Here is a 19,639-nt window from a genome sequence, read left to right on the forward strand (position 1 = left end):
GTTGTTGGACATGCGACTACTTATCTTAACTGACCTGCAGATAGTTTTGTTTGTACAGAAAAACGAAAAAAAAAAAAAAAAAGCAACAGCAGTTGACTCCCACGCGACACGAATTCAATCCAAATGGCACACATACCGCACACCCAGCCCGGCACCCGGTGGGTGCTCCAGCTCAGCTGGCAGCGTCTCTGCGGAGCGACTTTGATAAATTCCGCAGAAACACACGAGCAATTTGAATAATGAAGCGGGGGCCTCGGCCGCAGCACTAGTCGATGCCCGTGCGGCTGTTGGGGGCATCAATCTGTCAACGCCGTCGCCGTTTGTTGCATGCGCGTGCGCGCACAGTTTGAGTTCGATGGGTTTTGTGCCACTGGCGGCTTTGGCAAAGGCGAATTCAGCCACTGCAACAGCAACAGCCACGGCAACAGCAACAGCAACAGCAACAACAACAAAGAGCAACAGTTAAATCGCGTGCCGCATGGCTGGCGCAGCTTTGTCGCCGGCGTGGGTCGTCTATCAATTAAACAAAGCGGCTGCTGCAATATCAAATGCAAGGCCGGCATGACGGCCACCCAAAACGCTGCTCCAGTTGGCTGTTGCCAGTTGCCCGTTGCCCGTTGCCTTTTGCGGCATCAGCCACAGCATCAGCAACAACAGCAACTACAACTACAACGGCAGGCAGCATCGTCGCTTCCGCTCTAAGCTGCCAACCAGTTTTAACTTCGCCCTCGCTCTGCGCCGTCTTGGGCCTCTTCCTCGTGCAGGATTTGCCGACATGGCGCATTATTTAACGACACAATTCGTGCAACTCCCACGCATGCAAACTGAAAGCGAAAAATGCGCACAGAGCTCGCCAGTTGTTGCTGTTGCTGCGACTGTTGCTGTTGCTGTTGCTTAACTGATGCCCCAGCGACCGAAATTGGCGCAAAAATGTCACCAGGTTGCACTGCCTGGATATGCATCGATCATCGCCAGCGAAATGTCAAATTTGCGGCGCGTTTATCGACCCACCAAAGCGGCTTTAATGTCAGTTTAGCAATTTGACAAATGACTTGCGATACCAGCAACAAGCCTGCCACTAAATGTTGAAAGCAGCGCTCCACCTCGAGCGATGGGAACTGAACATGCCTATATAGGCAGCTATATACTTACCATATCCATTCCATATCGGGCTCAAGCAAAGGCTGAGCCAGCTTACCAGCAGAGCTACCTGTGCCAGCGCCTAGCATCGCCATCGACTGGGGTTATCGGCTGGGCCTAATCGGCGATAAAAATGTTTGCCTGCATGTTAGATCAGATGTTGACGATGCCATCGCCAGCGACATTCATAAATGCAGTTGCAAATGCAAAATGCAGCGAGCGAATGCTCAAAAGTAATTTGGGCATATCGCGTTTCAGCGGCAGCAGCAACTGCCACAAATTACACGCGGCTCGCCGACAACGGGCATTAATAATTGGCTAACTGAACGCAATATCAAAGCACGATGGCAAGCGTTATCAATAAAACTGTTCAACGGCCACGCCCTCGCACGCACTTGGTTGCAAAGGATGGTGGATGGATGACAGGGGGATCGGGGCACTGGGGACAGCTGCCGCCTGCGCAGGATGGATGACAAATTGCGCAAATCCATGAGATAGTTTCGCTTTGACTGCGGCTGGGCTGCGGCTGCGGTGGGGCAGTCGCACGATTGCATTGCCAATTGCATAATGTGCAGCTTAGATTTGTATCTTTTGCATGCGGCAACGAGCGGGCCATGTTGTTGACTCAAAACGCTGTCAAAATGGCAAAGCCAAAAATGATTCGTGGCGATAAAGACTGGCAACGTTGCCGTGCAGAGCCGCAAACAAACAAATGAACACCCCAGCTGGCCCAGAGACCCGAAGCTGGGCTAGGCCCGAGCTGCCCGTTGTCCAATGGTCAGCCATGAGCATTTAATAAACAATTTTGCACCATTTCGACTGCTGCGGCTGCTGCTGTTGTTGCTGTTGTTAATTGCCATCATTAGCTGTTCATCTGCAGCCGAGGCTTATCAATTATCTAGAGCAGCCTGGCCAGATCGCTGCAATTAGCCAGGCTAAGCGTCTAATTAAGCTGCCCCAGCAGTTAGCAGCCGCAGCACATGCGACGTCTCTGATCGATGGCGTGTTATTGGCCAACAATTTGGCTGCAGACGTTGCAGATGCAAATGATCGAAAGACACGTTCCTATCTGAGCATACAATGACTGCAATATGTAGCTCTAATTGCCTCAACTTGAAGATTATATTCTGCGGCAATTGATTTACACGATTTATGGCTTAGAGCAGCGGCTCAGACATCAGATTGGCTTTATCTTGTAAGAGATGTAATTATCAATTAAAAAGCAATCTCATCTTTGGTTCAGGCTAGTTTGTCAAATGAGCTGGGGCATATTTCCAACTTTTTACTAATTAATTGATTATCTTACCATATTTTATTGCCGCGCTATATGCAGGTATTTGGAGTATGTAAATGGCAAACAAACAAACACGGAAAAATACAAGAAACAGGCACATAGAAATAAAATTGACAGAGTATGAAGAAAGAAACAAGCCACATTGCTGTGGCCCTACAACAATTACATTAGATCCCCAGCATGCCCCGCATACTCCAGGCATCCGCTGACTCTGGCGGCGCACTTTGGCGTTGATCCTCGCGCAGCACCTCGTCGTACAGGTTGGCGAATAGACGAATCTCCTGCTCCGTGAGCGTCAGCACCAAAGTGTCGTTCAGCATATCGATGTCGATGTCGAGGAGGTGCATATAGTCGGGGCTTCGCAGATCTGCATAGCCATTGGAACTGGCAGCAGCATCGGCATCGGCATCGGGAAGGGCTAGTTCTGGCGTGGCTGACATGGCTGGCATGGCTGCTGGGACAACATGCGTATCTGGGTCTGTGGTGCTGTCATTGGATGCTTCAGCTGCTCCTCGAGCGCTCACCTGAAACACGCGACGGCACAGCGGGCACCGAGGATCGCCTCTCACCTGCAAATAGCGCTCTAAACAATCCGTGCAAAACGAATGGCTGCACGGCAAGCGACAAGGCCGCTGTTGCTCATCTAAACAAAATATGCATGGGTAGGGGTTAGTCTTCATGGTAACGGACCAACAAGGAAATGCACAAACACTTATTCAACGACACTTGCTTACAAATCTGAGTTCGCTTTAAAGGACACCGTCGATAGCTCAAATATAGCACACGAAGCGCTCGAATTTTTGCCTCAGGATTTCCGATAAAATAACAAAAAGCGATAGATCAGCCACTGCCTACTTGATGAAATTTGACTTTCAACTATCGAATAATAATTGATTGAAAAGCCATGGCATCAAGTGCGATAATCTTGACTTTTACCACTATTTCAAGGCCCGCGACAAATGTTTGCTGTGTGTGCTAAACGCTGTGGCTTATGATGATGAACTTTGATTGATCTTGACTACCATGGCACCCTCTTAGCGCAGCTAAGTAGCCCCTGGCAGACAGGCCATTATCCCACTGCTCACATAACGTGAAGTTGGCCCAAGAACCATAAGCGTTCGTTGTCTGGGAAAAATTGAATAATTTTATTAAATCTTGGTCAAAGTTGATTGCAATTTTCAATCTTGGCTTTTCCGACTCCAGCGACGAAGCAACTGCACCCGTTGCTGTTGCCATTGTTGCTGTTGCCGTTGTTGCTGTTATTGTTGCAGTTGCCCGATTCATTCAAATTGCATTCAAATCAATTACATTCGAACTAAACATAATTCATGTGGTATGGGTTAATACAACAAATTACAACTGACATTTAAACAGAAACATGAAACGGACAATTTAACATGAGCCACAGCCGAGCCGAAAAATAAAACAAAATATATAGTATATATATGTATACAAAGTGTATATATGTGCTATATATGTATAATAAAGGCAAGACAAAGGCTGACAGCGGCCGCTGCCAGGCATCATGTGAGGCAATGGGCAAAGGCAGAAATCGAGAAAACCAAAAAGCCAAAAGAGTCAAAAAGAGACGTAAACAAAATTGAACAAAATAAAAAAAAGAATAAACAGAAACTGAAATTTTAAAGGCGCACATAAAATCGGAGCCACTCAGACAAACAAACGTAGAGCCAGCGATCAAGGCGAAGTGACCTTCAGTGGCCACAAAAAGTGCAGCCACACATACACACACACACATATATACTGGGGGAAAAAACAAAAACAATAAAATTCTTTTCTCACGATTGTTGACTTTAACACTTACAGCGTCGAAAAATTACGAGCCATATTCACTGTCATTGCCTGCCTGCATAGCCCCGCCAGAAATTAAGCTTGACAGCGTGGCACTCGTATACAAAACTTTTTGTATTACCCCGATAATAACAAGAACAGCAACAACAACAACAGCAATAGCAACAACAGCAACTGGAAATAAGCTACTGTGCAGTGCCGTGGAGACAAATTTCCAGCTGACGATACGGAAAGCGGCCCGAAGAGCCGTCCGTGGCTAACTTGGCCGCAACCTGCAAGTCAATTTCAATGGAATCGAGAGAGTAGAGTAAGAGATAAATGTTCTGCGAGCCGTTGCCGTTGCCGTTGCCGTTGCGGTTGTTATTGCGATTTTTGCTTAATTTTATGTGCTTTGCATATTTTTTGGCTGTGATTGCATTAAAATTTCGTTTGCGTGTTGAACTCATTTATTTGTGCTGCCTTTATCGATTTAATGCATTTCGTAGTTGGCATGTCCGCCAGCTTTTAAATCTCTGACCAGCCAGAAAGGCAGCCAACAGCCAGAAGGCAGCCAGAAGGCAGCCAGACAGCCTTTGTTTTTGCAATTAAGTGAAATTTATATTATTGCAAGTTCGTCGCTTAAGTCTTTTGTTTGCGCGTCGCACATCGTAGCACGTAAATTGCCAAAAAGAGAGAAGATATTTCCTACTTACCAGGGCCCGGGTCGCTGCTGCGTGGGTCGTAACTAAGCACTGCCCACTCCACACCACACCACACAGTCACCCCCAACTTGATGCACTGTCCCGGGCCGAGTTGTCCTGCGACTACTCTCCGGCTCCGGCTATGGCTGCAGCGGTAGCTTTTTTTAATCTGCCGCGTTGGTGGCGTGCATACATAATACATAATTACCGGTTTCACTTTTTGCTTGCCTCTGATTATCGTGGCATTTCTTGACGTTTTATTTTGCATTTTTTCCTCTTTATTTTTGTTGCTGTTGAATTTTTTCCAGCCATTGCGGTTGGCTTTTTATGACCCTCCAGTTGTTGTAGGCATTGTAGCTGTTCTTTGTAGTGCGGTGGCTGCATCGTAAGGTTTCTTAATTTTTAATTTTTATGATGTGTTAATGGATATTTGCGTGACATGACCTCCTGTCGTGCTGTCGTTGTTATGGCCGCTGCCGAGAGCCGCCTACTTGATGAGTGCTGCAGCGCCTGTCAGTCTGTCCGCTTTAATTGCATCTGTATCTGCATAGAGGGAAGCCAATGGTGAGGCATTACGCAATGCTATGCATGTCCAGCTGAGGACCGCTGTAATTGAAGCTATTTAAAGCTTGTTACACGGCAAGGACACGCCAGACTCTGGCAAAGCCATCCACAAGGCTGTTGTCCTCTCTGCGCCAATCCGTTTGTTAAGCGGCGCGAATTGAGAAACCAGCAACAATAGGGCTGTGCCAGCCGATACATATCTGAATAATGTTTGGCGCCGCTAGATGGCGCCCTAACTTATTCGCCCCATCATGCGACTTAAGTGAGTTTCCCATCAGAATGTGACCCAGTTTCCAGTCGCCTATCAAGCATCTGTCAAGATACACAGCCAAGATGAGAGAGAACAAGCCGAGCAGCCAACGAGGGGAATGTAATCGAGATGCAGTTCGAGCCGAAGTCGTAGTCGGGCCAGTTGTCGATCAAATTACACGCACAGCGCTCGGCAGGAAGGTGATTACAGGCCCCGAGGCATGCAATTTGCATCAATAAAAGCTGGCCCGACTTGGCCGCTCCGTCTGCTGCTGTAGGTCAGTTAGTGATTGCTGTCCCTGACGCTGCCCTTAAATGCCGTTCATCTTGTTCGCCCTGGCGTTGATTTGTTGACTGCTTCTGCATTTGGCTGCGCCTCAGCCACTCACTGGCTTCAATCAAGTGACGATGGGCGCAAACGAGCCACAGGCGCGTACAGGACGGAGCCTAACGCACGCCCCAGCCAGCCCTTGCCCCTGCCCCTGCCCCTGCCCCTGCCCCTGTCCGACCGCTTTCATCTGAGCCGCAGCCGCTACGTTATCCACCAGCATGTCTCTTATCGGATAAGATGCTGGTGCTGTCTCGTAGCCACTTGACTGGCCAATAATTACTTTCTCCAACTCGAGTGGATAAAAAACTGTTATTGATTTCTGATTGCGGCCATAATTTTATTATGGATCATTAAGCCGATAAAGTAGATGCGCGTACACCAAATAACAACGCACATTTGCAAATCGCTAATGGCCGCGCGAAGAACTTTAGTTGCGATATCAAATGTTCCCATAAAACCTCCAGCTCATTTTCATAAGCATCGAACTTTCCAAAAGTTATGTGTAAATGTGAAAGGTTCACGGCCTACGAGGCAATGGAAGCGTAGTCTGAACTGTTTTGCATGTGAAAAGGCTGATGGGTTTATGAGTTTATCGATTCATAAATCCACGCTAATGATTCGCAATAGACACAAAGACAAATTGAGCCGTAAAGATAAGCGAAACAAAGAGCGTTAGATCAATGACGGCTACTAAAACCAAGAGCTAATATTTATGCTGCCCTTTATGAGCGGACTATGTAAATGCTGGGTTGTGCTGTGAGTCGTTATACGGCATATATAAATTAGCAGATATCGCTAAGATAGCGCTAAAATCGCGCCAAGATCTGCCATAATTCGCCACATACAATGTCGGACAAAGTGAAACTGCGAATGCATTTATCTTAAGCTCGTCAAGGCTTATAGTTGGCCCCTTTTGGCCAAGGGCTCAAGTGTGTTCCTGTGCGTGTGTGTGTGTATGTTTATTATTTTGCAATTTCTTTTGTGGCAGTTGAAGTTTGCTAAATTACCTTCACTTCAGATCAAAAGCCGCCAAAAAGGCAAATCCGTAGTACCAAAAAAATGAAAAAGATGCAAGTATAAAGGAAAAATGAAATAAAAATATAAAAATATAATAATAATAATAACCTGCAGCTTCTCCACACCGCTCAAGTGTTATTTTTGACAGTTCGGACGTCCACTCCAACGTGAGATCTGTCAGAAAGGCGACCTGTGCCGCTCTTGATTGTCATTTTGATTTTGATTTTTATTTTGGCGGATTTCGGATGACAGGCAGAGTCGGTCCGCCGGCCCGCCACTCCGCCAGCCCGCCAGCCATTGCAAAATGCAACGGACCCAAAAATGTATGCAGATTTTAAATTAAGGCCCCCTTATCAACGAGGAAAAATACATCATAACCGGTCGCCCGATAGCCAATTTGGCCTGGCTCTCAGACTCAGTTGATGGGGTTTCGTTTCAGTTCAGTCTTGCAGCGAGTGGCACTTCCTTAATTGGAGCGGGCAGTGCAACAAGTGCAGCGCTAATTTATTATGTTATTTAATAAATATAATTAAGGAACAATGCGAAAACAAAGCGAACAAAAACAAGCAGCAGCGACGTCTACTCTGCACTCATTTGCTGCCAGCATAAAAATTACTTAATAATTTCCATCAAAACTAATTAATTTCAATATTATGCAGCCAAGCAAAAGACGCCCAAGGCGAACAGCGACGGCAACGGGAATGGGAACGACAACGACGACGACAACGGCTCCAGTGTGTTAAGCGTAGTGTCCTGCACTTAACCCTTTTGCGCCGACTTTGTACTGTGAAATTTGTTATTGCAACATAAAATGCATATTATGGGCAGCTGAACAGGCAGCAGGGGCCAAAGGCCTCCTGCCACTTTTATATACGTCATTATGCATGTAGTTATGCGCTATGTCGTAAAGATATGGCCAGGCTATCTGTCTCTTTCTCCATCTCGTCGTCTGTCTCTCGCGCACTCAATCACTTTGTAAGTTTTCGGGAGTAACTTAAATCAATTGCTGCACATAGCGGCAAAATCGTCAACGCTTGAAGCCGTAGCTGATGCTGAGACTCGAGTCTCTCTCCCTCTCCCGTTCTCTCTGCTCTCACCCTCTCTCTATGTATCTCTGTCTCTCGCGTGCGCTTTATATGTCCGTCTGCGCCGTCTGTGGGCCGTTCGCTACGCTTGAGTAATTTCATTTTTGGCGGCTTTGTCCTTACTGGCAAATGACTTAAAGTTTGAACGTGGCTTCCAGGCCATCTCTTATGGCATTTATGCTACTTATGCAGCGTTTGTGGCTGCTGCTGCTGCGGCTGCTGCTGTTGTTGCTGCTGCAAAAATGACCGTAATTAATCAATTTAAGCAAAGTGGCAGCAGCGGGAGCTGGAGTGGGGCGTGCGGTCAGCGGCAACGGCAACGGCAACGGCAACGGCAATGTCCGTGTAATAACAATGAAAACAGCGTGTGTTGCATGGGACACTGCCGGACCCGAGCTCGCATATTCAAGCCCATGTGCTCATATAGTCATATACTCGTATTGCTATACTCATGTATATCTGCACACCATAAATTATGTTCGCACAGGGTTAAGCGCATTATTTAGGCATTCATCACGAGCCGCGGCCCAGTCGCAGACATCGTCTGGGGGCCCTTGCAGTCTCTCCTGCAGCTCCCATCTCTCTCATCCCTCATCTCGCATCTCTCATCTCTGTTGCCGTGTAATAATTTTTGAAATTTATGTAAACAGTGTTGATTATGGATGAGTTATGTAGCATGTTCTACCCTTTGTTGCCGTTGCCATTTTCGCGCTGCGAGCGCAGTTAATTTTAAGCTTGTTTTACAGGAACTCGCCTGCACTTACCCGTAAGTCTCAGTCGCCGCCTCAGTCGCCGGCTCAGCTGCAGCCTCAGCCTGAGCTTGAGTCATCGTCCAATTGATGTCTTTATTAGGCTGCTGCCTGCCGCATGCACGGCTGCTAAATATCAAGCGGACCACATATTTTCTCGCTTTTGAGCTTGGAACAATAAAATGCCAGCTAGTAAACGAACCGAACTCTGGCTATGAGTGTGCTGACAGCTGGCAGCTTTAAGGCGTGTTTGGGGCCACTTAGCCGAGCCATGGGAAGCCAAAAGTCGCTCACGGACTGCTGCATCTAAAACTCATGATATACATAAATACTTCAAATAGTCGAATTTGTATGTGCCACATTAAAAATGACACGAACAATTATTTACCATGCCCACACACACACACACACACACACACACACACTCACATATGTGCATGGAGTTTTTCGGGGAAATATGAATTGTTGCGATCAAAGCCAGAGGTAGAGGCCAAAACCATTTGGGTGGCGCTTTTGTCTTTGAAACGTGCCAGTGCTCGTGCCACATGCAGCGCGCGCTGCCTGCAACGTTTTGAGCCGCCAATAATATTTTAATTTCAGCCAGAGTCAGAGTCAGGCACGCTGGGCCACGTAGCCAGCCGGCAGATACGAGCACGTTTAGCTGGGACAATCACTCGATAGACCGCCACATGTGCCCTGCCCCCGCCACAACCATTGCCTCTGCGACGCATGTCACCTGAGCCACAGCTTCTGCCACGTCTGGCCGGCTAATGGGCAGCGCTGTGCGCTTTTAAATATGCTCGCTAGCTGATAAGCACGACAAACATTTAACAAGTAATTAAACATACTCCCAAAGCTCAGACTCAGTCAGAGTCAGAGTCAGTCTCAGAGTCAGTTTCAGTTTCAGTTGCAGTCTGTTTGAGTCAAGCCTGGACTGGCGTGGCCCGCTGCCAAATGTGGGTTAAGGACACACAGCTCAGCACGGCACAGCACAGCACTCAACGGTTGCCGCCCCTCGCCGATGGCAGGCCAGTGTGCATTTTGTTTTCATTTTCGAATATCCACTGTAATTGTTGTAATAGAGTTGCTGAAATCTGGCATTGCATGGCCGGGGCAGCACAGCGCACAGCCTGCACACAGATGTCTGACCCACACCCACATTTCATTAGCCCCAGTCGTTGGTCGCTGGGCGCTGTGATAAATGTGATAATAAATATTCAAGCTGTTTGTGAGTGTTATAATTTAGTGTTGATTAGTTTGCGCAAATAAGAGTTATTGATTCAATTTCAATTAAAAGGATATGAATGTTTTGCGTTAGCGCCATTCCAGGTCACATCAATTCGCGCGCCCACAAATGAAACAGACTTCGGACACAAACACGTTGTGGTTACCCACATTTATTCATTTTTTTTATACGCTGAACCCATTAAAATTCGAAATCGGGGTATGTTAAAAAGGCAGGCAGAAGAAGGCGGAGCCAGAAAGTATTTATAAATTTTGCACTGGCTACAAGCTGAGTCAATTTAGGTAGAATCCTTGCCGCAGCTTTGATATATATTTACCCTGATTATGTGACTATAAAAAAGCCGAATCAAGTCCTTAGCCATGTCCATCCGTCCGTCCATCATGTCCCTTTGTCCGACATTATTTCTATATTAGAGTTGTCGCTGCTCGTTATCGAGGACCTCAGAACTCTTTGATTTATTTATTTTATTTTATTCATATTTTCTAAGCAATCTGTTTCCATTTAAGCAATTAGCAAATTTTTAGGTATTAATCATAACCAGCTAAATGGTTTCAGTTCCAGCGAGCTTAATCCATTTGCATTCGATCACTCTCAACTTGACAAGTCCGGTTGTCGGTTGTTACTAGTTTTTATTATCTTGCAATATATAAATTTAAATTTGAATTTAAACTTTCAATTGCTTATATACTTACTTACCCTGCACAGTTAAAAGATATATAGTTTTGCTCAGGGTACCTCCTAGTCGAGCACCGACCAACTAGAGCTTTCTTACTTGTTTCTTTTGGCTAAGTGCTGAGTAAATTTTTGGCACCTTTGCATTGATAATTCGCAGTGCGATTATTAATGATACCTGATGAGTGGGCTGGGCCGAGTCGCATAGCGCAATCGCAATTGCCGACTGCCGACTGCCGATTCCCAAGTGAAATCCGTCGAAGTGGTTAAATGGCAATTATGTGTCATTTATATGAATCGCTGAACGTGTAATTTGTGTACACTAAAAGCTCAGGCATTTATTAACTTATTTTTGTAAGCAGTAAGTAATCAAAGAAAAGTAATCGTAAGTTTCACGTGTCGATAGAACAGCCTCTCTGCAAGGGCAGCGACAGCTGCCAGCGCAGGCGACGCGGCAGCTGCGGATGGCCGCACCAGGAACTGTAGCCGGAGCTGTTGGAGAGCGTGGAGGTCGTTGAGGGATTGGGTGAGCTGTGCATCTGAGCAGAGGCTAAGGAGTGAGATGGACAGAGATTATTTTAGAAAATCTCCAGATACTGCCATGGGTCAACTTACTTGGGGACGGGGGAACACGGAGCAGGCTGGTTGACAAACGAGGGGCAACAACTACAACTACTATAAACTATGCATATATGTATATATGTAGATAGCAACAAATAGGAAAACAAAGTTTGAACGGCACAAATGCTTATGAGGCCTGATCGGAATGATTGTTGGACAACTGACGCATGGTGAAGGTCGTCTCTGCAGTGACAATGGACAGAAAGCATTAGAGAGTTGTGAGAATAATCATCGTTATGAAATCAAACCTGGTGTGCGGAAGCCTTCCTGTATCTTGTAGATCTCGTTCAGCTCGCGGGCGCTGCAGAGGGGCGTGTCCACCTGGGTGGTCTCGTTGAAGCGCGCATAGTCGATTTCGTAGGCCTGCAAGTCCTTGTTGTACAGGACGACGGGATCAAAGCGGTGGCCCCACAGGATCTCCGTATTGATGTAGCTCGATCGCGCCTGCGTCGACTGCCCCGTCGACTCGACGGTGCCCTCCAGTATGACCACGATTTCGAACTTGTCCTGCAGCATATCGGTGGCATTCATGTTGTAGAGCGGCGAGTTCTCGTCGATGCGGTGCTCGATGACCATGGGCCAGATGAAGAACAAGTCGGAGCCCGAGTCGTCCGTGCCTATCTGCAGCTCTGTGAAGTGCTGCGTCATCACCTCGCCCTCCTTGGTAGTGCGTGTCCTTATGAGCTGGGCCCGCACGCCGGCGCCAATAATGTGCGACTTTCGCATGTCACCCACGCGGAACATCAGCGAGAGGCAGCCATCGCGCTGGCAGATCACCGCGTGCTTGGAGAACAGCAGCGTCTGGGCACGCTGCTTGGCGCGTGTCATCTTGGCGAAGACAATGCCGGCCATGAACGCCGACGACATCACGCCATATATGGACTGGAAGCACATCATGAATATGGCCTCGGGGCACTCGGGCGACGTGGTGCGCACGCCGTAACCGATCGTGTGCTGCGTCTCGATCGAGAACAGGAAGCAGGAGGTAAAGCCGTCAATGGCCGAGACACATGGCGCCCAGCCGGACTCCTCTAAAGCATACTCATCAGCTCATCTGCTTGGCTCAGCTGTGGCATGGACTTACCCTGGTTGTGCGGCAGGTGCAGCTCCTCGAGATCACCGTGCGTATACATAATGAGCCACCAGATCAGTGCAAAGAACAGCCAAGACAGTATGAAACTCATTGCGAAGGCCAGCAGTGTCCAGCGCCATTGCCAGTCCACCATCGTGGTGTACATGTCCTGGAGGAAGCGCACCCGCCTGCGCTGCAGATGCTTCTGCACCACATTGCAGTCGCCGTTCTTGAAGACGGCGCGTCGGCGCACGCGTCGCATGCTGCCAGGCCGAAAGTTGCGAGATCTACAGAGCGATAGATGTGTTTAGATGGACGTACTGGTTGTATTTGCTTTGTAAAGAAAATTTAAATAACCGCCCAAAAATATGTTACAGTCTTTGCACTAGGAAAAATTTCCCAAAAAATAAATAAAAAAGAAAAGAAGAAGAAATTAAGCTGACCTCCACACTCAAAAGAGAATTAATCTGAATCTGAAAACAGTACAGTAACAAATAAATGAACATACAAGCAGAGACAGCTCCCTAAATGTCCACTAAGATGGTTCTAGTGGCAAGGCTTTGCTAAAATAAGTAATAGCGAATAGGACAAACCCGCTCCAAAATCCTATCTACATAAATGGGTTTGGCTTTAAGCTAATTAAATAAAATACGAATACAGATTCTGCACTTGACCGTAAATAGGACTACTGCAATTATTAAGTAATTAATAGATGTATATGTTAAATAATACTTAAATACAAATAAATGCTAAAGACTTCCTTAAAAAAAAAGTTAATAAATAAATAAATAAATAATATTAATGCTAGCTTGAGTCACTTACTTAATTCACTTTGATCATTTTTAATTTATAATTTTGATACCTATGTAAGTTCTTCACATGATCAGGGTATTTTCAATTCAAGAAGACCCGACTACATCGCTCTAGTTTGTTTAATTATTTATAATTAGGGAAATTTCTTAAACAGTAAGCTTCGTAAATTCTCTCGAAGATTCAAAAATTTGTTGGTTCGCCTTAACTTCTAAATTATATGAAAGAATTAAGTTCTTTGCTAAATGTAAATGCGTCTCAGCATTTATTTTATTTTTTTTCTAATTTTTTGGTTGTTTCTACTTTGTTATCTGCGCAACAAATGGACAGCTATATTTAGGATTAGATCTATTTCGAGGCCATTTGCATTTCAATGGCATTTAGTCAGTCTGCAATTGAATTGCCTGGCGAGACCTGCACCAGTTACCCCAGCAGCTCAGCAGCTCGGCAGCTCGGCAGCTCGGCTAATTGTCTAAATTGAGTGCGCACACTTGAGCAGCAAAGTATTTGCCAGCTTTTGGATATGGAAATGAAGTGCATCTAGTTAACAGCGCACTTAATTTGCCAATGTCAGACGTAACGAACTAAACTGGTTCCAGCCGAGGCGAGATGTCTTCTAGTAGCTAGAGTATATGCACATTAATGTTTAATTAATTCCAATTGTCGCTGCATGAATCGCAGCTGAGATAAAATTGCATAAAAAATGTCAATGCAAGATTTGGGCTTAGCTCCCACATGACCCAGGCGCACTGGCAATTAACTTAGCTCTGAACCCCATTGGCACTTGGAGCTTGAGCTATTAATTGACACTGAGCTGGTTCCATAAATAACCGCTAATCGAATTTCTGGCACAGCTCTCGAAAACAAGAATGTGCGAGATGAGCGACGGCAATCAAATGATTCACTTTGCTTTGAAGAAATGCCGCATTTGCTTAATTGTTAATTACTTTTACTGTGTATGTGTGCGTGTGGGGACGCCAACGCAGCCAAAAGTGTCTTAATCCACACTCCAGCCAGATCCGTCCTCCAAGGGGAGGGGCAGGCGTCTGCGGAAATGATTTCATAATCGCTCACGTGTGGGAAATTTGTGAGCACAATTGATTGATAAATCGTGCATGTGATAGTGATGGGCCAATAACTTAAATCGGATCGTTTAACGGCTGAGAAACGATTCCATTGAAACTCTTTTGAAAATCTGTTCAAGTCATGGGGCGTTTCACGTTTGACAGGTGTATAATGCCGCATTATATACAGTGGGACAAAATTTGAATGGGCTGGCTAATGAGCCGATTTCTATGGCGCAGATAGGAAAACATTTGAGCGACTTCTCGTTTAGATAATGCGCGCAGCCTGTGTAAAAATGCAACTAGCCGACTGCGACTGCGTGGGCGTCCGTATAAATTACAACCGCAAACGACAAACAGCAAACGGCGTACGGAGCACTTAAAATCAAATAACCGTCGCACTGCTAATCAGTAAAATAAATCGTAATTTTAGACTTTTGTATCTGTCACACACACACACACACACACACACACACACACACACACACAGAGAGAGCTGCTGATTGAGCGCAAGCAAGTTCAAGTTGAATGTCAGTCGTTATGCAAGCAACATATTTATATATTTATGTATGTATGTGTATTTATGGAAATACCCCTTGGCCAGCGAGTGGCTGGATCCTTTGAGCGCCTCGTAGTAGACGCCAGCCTGCGAGGGCGTGTGTGATATGCCCCTGATATACTGGCGCTTCCACTCCTTCATATGCGCAAACGTTTCTTCCTCCCTGTCGCCGTCCACGGCCTCCGCATCGCCAGCGTCCTGTAGGACCTGCACATCGGTCAGCGGTACCTGCATACTGGCCCGTTCGCGCACAAAACTTGACTGAATCGGAGGCTGGCACCACTGATCTCAGGCCAACCAGGGCATCCGCAATGTTTGGCTTACAGTGTTTGCCATAGAAATTAGAGCAGTACTAACTAATAAATGTCTATTGACGGCAGCACTTAGGCAGCTCACAAGAGCTGAGTGTAAACATAGGCCTAATGGCTGGCGCCCCGCCCCCTCCGTACCACCTTCCACCGCTCGACTCTCAGCCGACTTACCTGCAGCTGGGCTGTCGCTGAAAGGCTTTGCCATTGGCGGAGGAGAGGCCATAAAAGCTGGCCGGACGATTGGGCACAATCGTTATGGGATACGACTGCGGATTGCTGATCACACTGTCCAGCGAATCGGGGTCCTCCTCGATGGTCGTTGGTCGGTTGAGTGGCTTGGCGGACTTCTCATTGGACCTGGCCGTCGCCGTGGTCGTTGCTGTTGCAGCCGGCGTTGTATTCGCTGCCGAGTGAGTTGTAAAATTAAAACGCATCTGTGGAAGGCAGTTGATGGCAGTTTAAAGTACTTGTAAGTCACAATATTTTACCAGCTATTCTGTTGTGCTAAATGCGCAAACAGAAATCTGGTGAGCAGGCCGCAGCGAGGTGCGACAAATATTTCACACATAACTAGATTTGCGAACGTCAACAAGAGATGAGCAGGTTAACGTGAGCAACCAGTTTGTTATCAATTGCATATGTATATATATATATATATACTGATATCTCGTCGAATAAATTATCGAAATATATATACAGTCATGAAAGTTCTTCACTTTTATATCACTTGGTTTACTTTAGGATGATGTAAACTGCAAAGCTTAATTAGATAAACGATAAAATTGTTTATAATTTCCGAGCTCAGAATATTTAAATTGGATATAAATATATTTGTATTCTGAAAGCACTTAATAGCACTTGTGTTAAAAATATATCAAATATCTGTTGGGCAAACACACACACACCTTTAAGTGATTTTTGGCTCTTAGGAGATTCAAGCTTTTTTAGCACCTCTTTAATCAATTGACACCTTTAAAACTAGCATATCGAATTTTCTTGCTGCTTGTTTTCTTTTCTTCCTCTTTTTTGTTATGCAAACAAGCTTTAGCACATCTTTAGCAATTCAGTCTATTTTTTATGCACGGCCAGCGCACGCCGCTAAAATTGAGCTTTGTTTTTGCACGCGCGCCGAACCAGAAATGAACAGATAGACAGGGCAGGCCGGGCAGCTGCACACAGAAACTATACACGGATAGCGATGACAACGCCACAGAAGCTACTCCGTAAGTCCGACCAACGGATTAAATGACGGCTCGAGCAACGTGGACAGCGACTGCTATTGCGACTGCGACGGCAAGAAAAATATATCAAACTAAACAAAAGTTGTGAACAAAAGGCGGCGCGCTGTAAATGAGCTCAGTTACGCACACACACACACACACACTCATACACTCATTCACAGTCGCAGTTCCCACTCAGACTGCAGATTGATGCTCTCACACATACAAATGCCGAAACAGATACGCAGACAGCCAGCTGAAATCGTCGCGTTGATACGTGGATACGAGAAAAGTTCAATTGAAATGATTTTTAAATTGAAAACGAGGCGGAAGATAAGCGCGATAAGTGCTACTTATCTGTATTTGATGTTGCAATCCAACAAAGAAGTGGAAAAAGTCGTCACTTTAGCGGGCGTGACCTTGCTATCCAATGCTACGTCGCAAGGTCAGCGTATACGTAATATTTGCAATGCACTTTCTCGCCGTGGGCATGAAAGTAGTCACATTTGATATATTTGTGTATCTGGATGTCTGATAACAGCAGGCAGAGCAATTGGGGACAGTTTATCAAAAGCCAAGGCGTATACTTAATATTTGAATATTTACGCGTCGCTGATTGTGCAAGGCTCGATGAGCACCTCACCAAAGTCACGCATCATAAATTTATTACATTTGCTTCCCAATTATTTTGAGGCGTGCGGTTAATAATTTAAAGTGAGTAAAAGAATAAAATGTTTGTGACAGCTTCAGAGCTTAGAGCGACCCGCTGCGCCTATTCATCAGGAATGGATGATGGCACACCTCGATGGCCGACAGTCGATGCTGCGGAAACTTGACCAGAAGCGACTTGACAAGCTGCTGAGCTGGCAGGCTGACCTTCATCTTCAGCTCGGGCGGTATGTGGTAGTTATTCCTTCGAATGGACTCCTGCACAACGAGGGGATCGCATTCGCAGTGCGCGAAAGGCAGCCGACTGAAGAGCATATAGTAGAGCGTGACGCCCAGCGACCACAGGTCCACAGAGAAGTCGTAGCCCGTGCAGTTGATCAGCTCGGGCGCCATGTAGTGGGGCGTGCCGCAGCACTGGTAGATCTCCCGGCCCGTATAGTAGGTGGCCAGTCCGAAGTCACTTATCTTGATCGCCACCACAGCGGGTTCCATGGGGGCCGAGTAGTCGAGCTGCACCAGCAGATTGTCGAGCTTCAAGTCACGATGGATGATCTGGCACGCGTGGATGTATGCCAGGCCCTTGCTGACATCTTTCATGGCCTTCTGGACCAGCGATTCGGGAAAGACTTGCTTTTTCTGCAGCAGCTCGTAGAGGTCACAGTCCAGACGCTCAATGACAATGTAAATGTATTTGAACTGCTCCACCGTGTATATCAGGTCAATGATATTCGGGTGATCCTGCAACTTGCGCAAGATTTCAATCTCAAAGTAGGTGTCATTGGTGCGCGAGCACATGTGCTCCTTGTCTACCATTTTGATGATGTAGTCCTTATCCTTGCGGGCTCGGCCCGTGCCCTCAAATATCACCGTCGACTTGTTTATCCAGATGGGCTTAGTCACATCCAGGTATAGGAGTATGGCTTGTGGCAGCTCGCAGCTCTTGTAGTCAATGACGCCATCGTCGTCTGATAGGGGCGGGTCCTCCTCGTCGTCTTCTTCAATTTTCTCACGCATTCGGATGAGGGAGCCCAGAATCCGCATGTAGTGCTGATTGACATTGTAGCCCACGTCCATGAAGGGCTCGTACTGGCAGCAGCAGGCCACAACGTCGCCCTCGCAGAAGTCGTCTATGGACAGCAGCTCGGTGCCATTGATGCGAAAAATGCGAGTTATGGCCGACTTGAGGCAGACGTGAGGCCGGAACGCCACCGTGACTGCCTCTAGCAGCGCCTGGAACTCCTGGTAGCGTTTCTTGGACACGGGCAAGCACACGCCGCCAAAATGTTGATTCATGTTGCGCAGGAAGCAGACACGCAGCGCCTTGGCCGGCAGGCGGCGAGCCAGTGGGCAGGCGCTGATGTCGGAGAGTGGGCGCGGAAGCACCCGGAAGGGCGGCATGCAGGTCAGCTCATTTATGCTCTCTATGGATGTGGAGCGTGCCATTGTGAGTGCGATAGCAAATAAATGAATATTTTTGGTGTTATTAGTCGAGGCAGGTATGTGACGAATCTGTTCATGTATTGTATGTAATTCTAGTGTTACTGATCTCAAATTTCAGTCTACTGAAACTGTATCCAGTGCCTGTCTGTATCTATGCGGCAGCTCACGTTCAATATTCTTCCGTACTTCGGCTGGGGCTTGGGGCTAGCGGCAGGCTAATGCTAACGGCAGCCACGTAAATTATGTCACTCTAAATTGTGAGCCGCCGACACTGATGAAGAGCACCCGAGCAGCTGTGATAATTGAATAATCAGCTTAGTTACGCCGCATGACAGTGAGCGAGCAACCGCAAGTTATGCACAGGCACAGCCAGAATCAGAGGCAGGGATAGAGGCAGAGGCCGTGCGCCCCACACCTCCACAATCCGTCGATGCTGGGTCATGCGTTGCAGCTGCCTCGTTTCATATCTGTGTATGTGTGTGTGCACTCGCCAAGTGCAAATTTGTAAGCAATCATTGGGCACTTTGTTGTCGTGACACGTTGAATAGGTAAGTGTTAATTTGTTTTTAATGCATTGAAAAGCGCCGATTTGCGTCAATTATGAAGCGGACTATTTAATTTTTCTTTTCGGTCTTCTTCTTATGCAAGTTAAGTATTTTTAAAAACAGAATAAAATGCATAGTGCTTCTATTTGGATCAACGATATTCAATACAAAAAGTTAATATTTCTAATTTTTAACAAAATACCAATATTAAAACAAATTTCAAACTGAGAAAATGACATACATATTTACATACATATATTTTCAATGAAAACTATGTCAGCGAACACATGAGCTATATTTTCATAAATATTTATGTTGATTCACCTAAAACTATGTTTTGGCATATTGCTGTTGCGAGTGCGCCCTCTAGAGGAGTTGCTTGCAGTACTTTGTGCAGCCGAAAAGTATGCTATAGATTTAGCTAAAATTCAAATAAAACAGCAGCTTCTAATTTTCCATATAGCCTTTGAAAAATTCGCCTTAGCATCAGTT

General features: G+C 46.3%; 3 protein-coding genes and 1 long non-coding RNA gene across 8 annotated transcripts; all 4 read right to left on the reverse strand.

Moving 5' to 3' along the window:
- Window positions 1-2,426: 2,426 nt before the first annotated feature.
- Window positions 2,427-6,189, reverse strand: LOC108621573 (uncharacterized). 4 transcript variants are annotated; one of them, XM_089461828.1, is made up of 3 exons: window positions 3,169-6,189; window positions 2,959-3,077; window positions 2,427-2,885 (listed from the first exon to the last, which is right to left on the reverse strand). In XM_089461828.1, exon 3 carries the CDS (start codon window positions 2,881-2,883, stop codon window positions 2,602-2,604), a length of 282 nt encoding a protein of 93 aa, XP_089317954.1. In that variant the 5' UTR covers window positions 2,884-2,885; window positions 2,959-3,077; window positions 3,169-6,189; the 3' UTR covers window positions 2,427-2,601. The 4 variants fall into 4 exon arrangements, with proteins under 4 accessions (XP_089317954.1, XP_089317955.1, XP_089317957.1 ...); XM_089461829.1 differs by having other exon boundaries at window positions 2,427-2,906; XM_089461831.1 differs by having other exon boundaries at window positions 2,427-2,912.
- Window positions 6,190-6,247: 58 nt separating this feature from the next.
- Window positions 6,248-10,999, reverse strand: LOC149270181 (uncharacterized). The gene is made up of 3 exons (XR_016271689.1): window positions 10,861-10,999; window positions 8,934-10,800; window positions 6,248-8,403 (listed from the first exon to the last, which is right to left on the reverse strand). It is a non-coding gene; the product is annotated as an uncharacterized LOC149270181 (long non-coding RNA).
- A 452-nt stretch (window positions 11,000-11,451) lies between these two features.
- Irk2 (Inwardly rectifying potassium channel 2) lies at window positions 11,452-16,602 on the reverse strand. 2 transcript variants are annotated; one of them, XM_018018239.2, is made up of 5 exons: window positions 16,179-16,602; window positions 15,445-15,707; window positions 12,542-12,816; window positions 11,706-12,488; window positions 11,452-11,640 (listed from the first exon to the last, which is right to left on the reverse strand). In XM_018018239.2, the coding sequence occupies exons 2-5, from the start codon at window positions 15,705-15,707 to the stop codon at window positions 11,585-11,587; spliced, it is 1,377 nt and encodes a 458-aa protein (XP_017873728.1). In that variant the 5' UTR covers window positions 16,179-16,602; the 3' UTR covers window positions 11,452-11,584. The 2 variants fall into 2 exon arrangements, with proteins under 2 accessions (XP_017873728.1, XP_017873729.1); XM_018018240.2 differs by lacking the exons at window positions 15,445-15,707; window positions 16,179-16,602 and adding an exon at window positions 14,997-15,405.
- Window positions 16,603-17,075: 473 nt separating this feature from the next.
- Window positions 17,076-19,376, reverse strand: LOC108621567 (myosin light chain kinase A). Its single transcript, XM_018018974.2, has one exon. The coding sequence runs from the start codon at window positions 18,603-18,605 to the stop codon at window positions 17,247-17,249; it is 1,359 nt and encodes a 452-aa protein (XP_017874463.1). The 5' UTR covers window positions 18,606-19,376; the 3' UTR covers window positions 17,076-17,246.
- Between the last annotated feature and the right edge of the window lie 263 nt (window positions 19,377-19,639).

The sequence above is a fragment of the Drosophila arizonae genome, chromosome 2 (genome assembly GCF_054131065.1).
Source record: "Drosophila arizonae isolate 15081-1271.41 chromosome 2, UAZ_ARI_1.0, whole genome shotgun sequence".
NCBI lineage: Eukaryota > Metazoa > Arthropoda > Insecta > Diptera > Drosophilidae > Drosophila > Drosophila arizonae.

Coding starts and splice junctions, on each gene's coding strand:
- LOC108621573 (XM_089461828.1), bottom strand. CDS start 2,883: ATGCCAGCCATGTCAGCCACGCCAGAACTAGCCCTTCCCGATGCCGAT.
- LOC108621567 (XM_018018974.2), bottom strand. CDS start 18,605: ATGGCACGCTCCACATCCATAGAGAGCATAAATGAGCTGACCTGCATG.
- Irk2 (XM_018018239.2), bottom strand. CDS start 15,707: ATGCGTTTTAATTTTACAACTCACTCGGCAGCGAATACAACGCCGGCT. Junction 12,817..15,444: donor CAGCGACAGCCCAGCTGCAG/GTAAGTCGGCTG, acceptor ATCGCTCTGTAG/ATCTCGCAACTTTCGGCCTG. Junction 12,489..12,541: donor GCACCTGCCGCACAACCAGG/GTAAGTCCATGC, acceptor AGTATGCTTTAG/AGGAGTCCGGCTGGGCGCCA.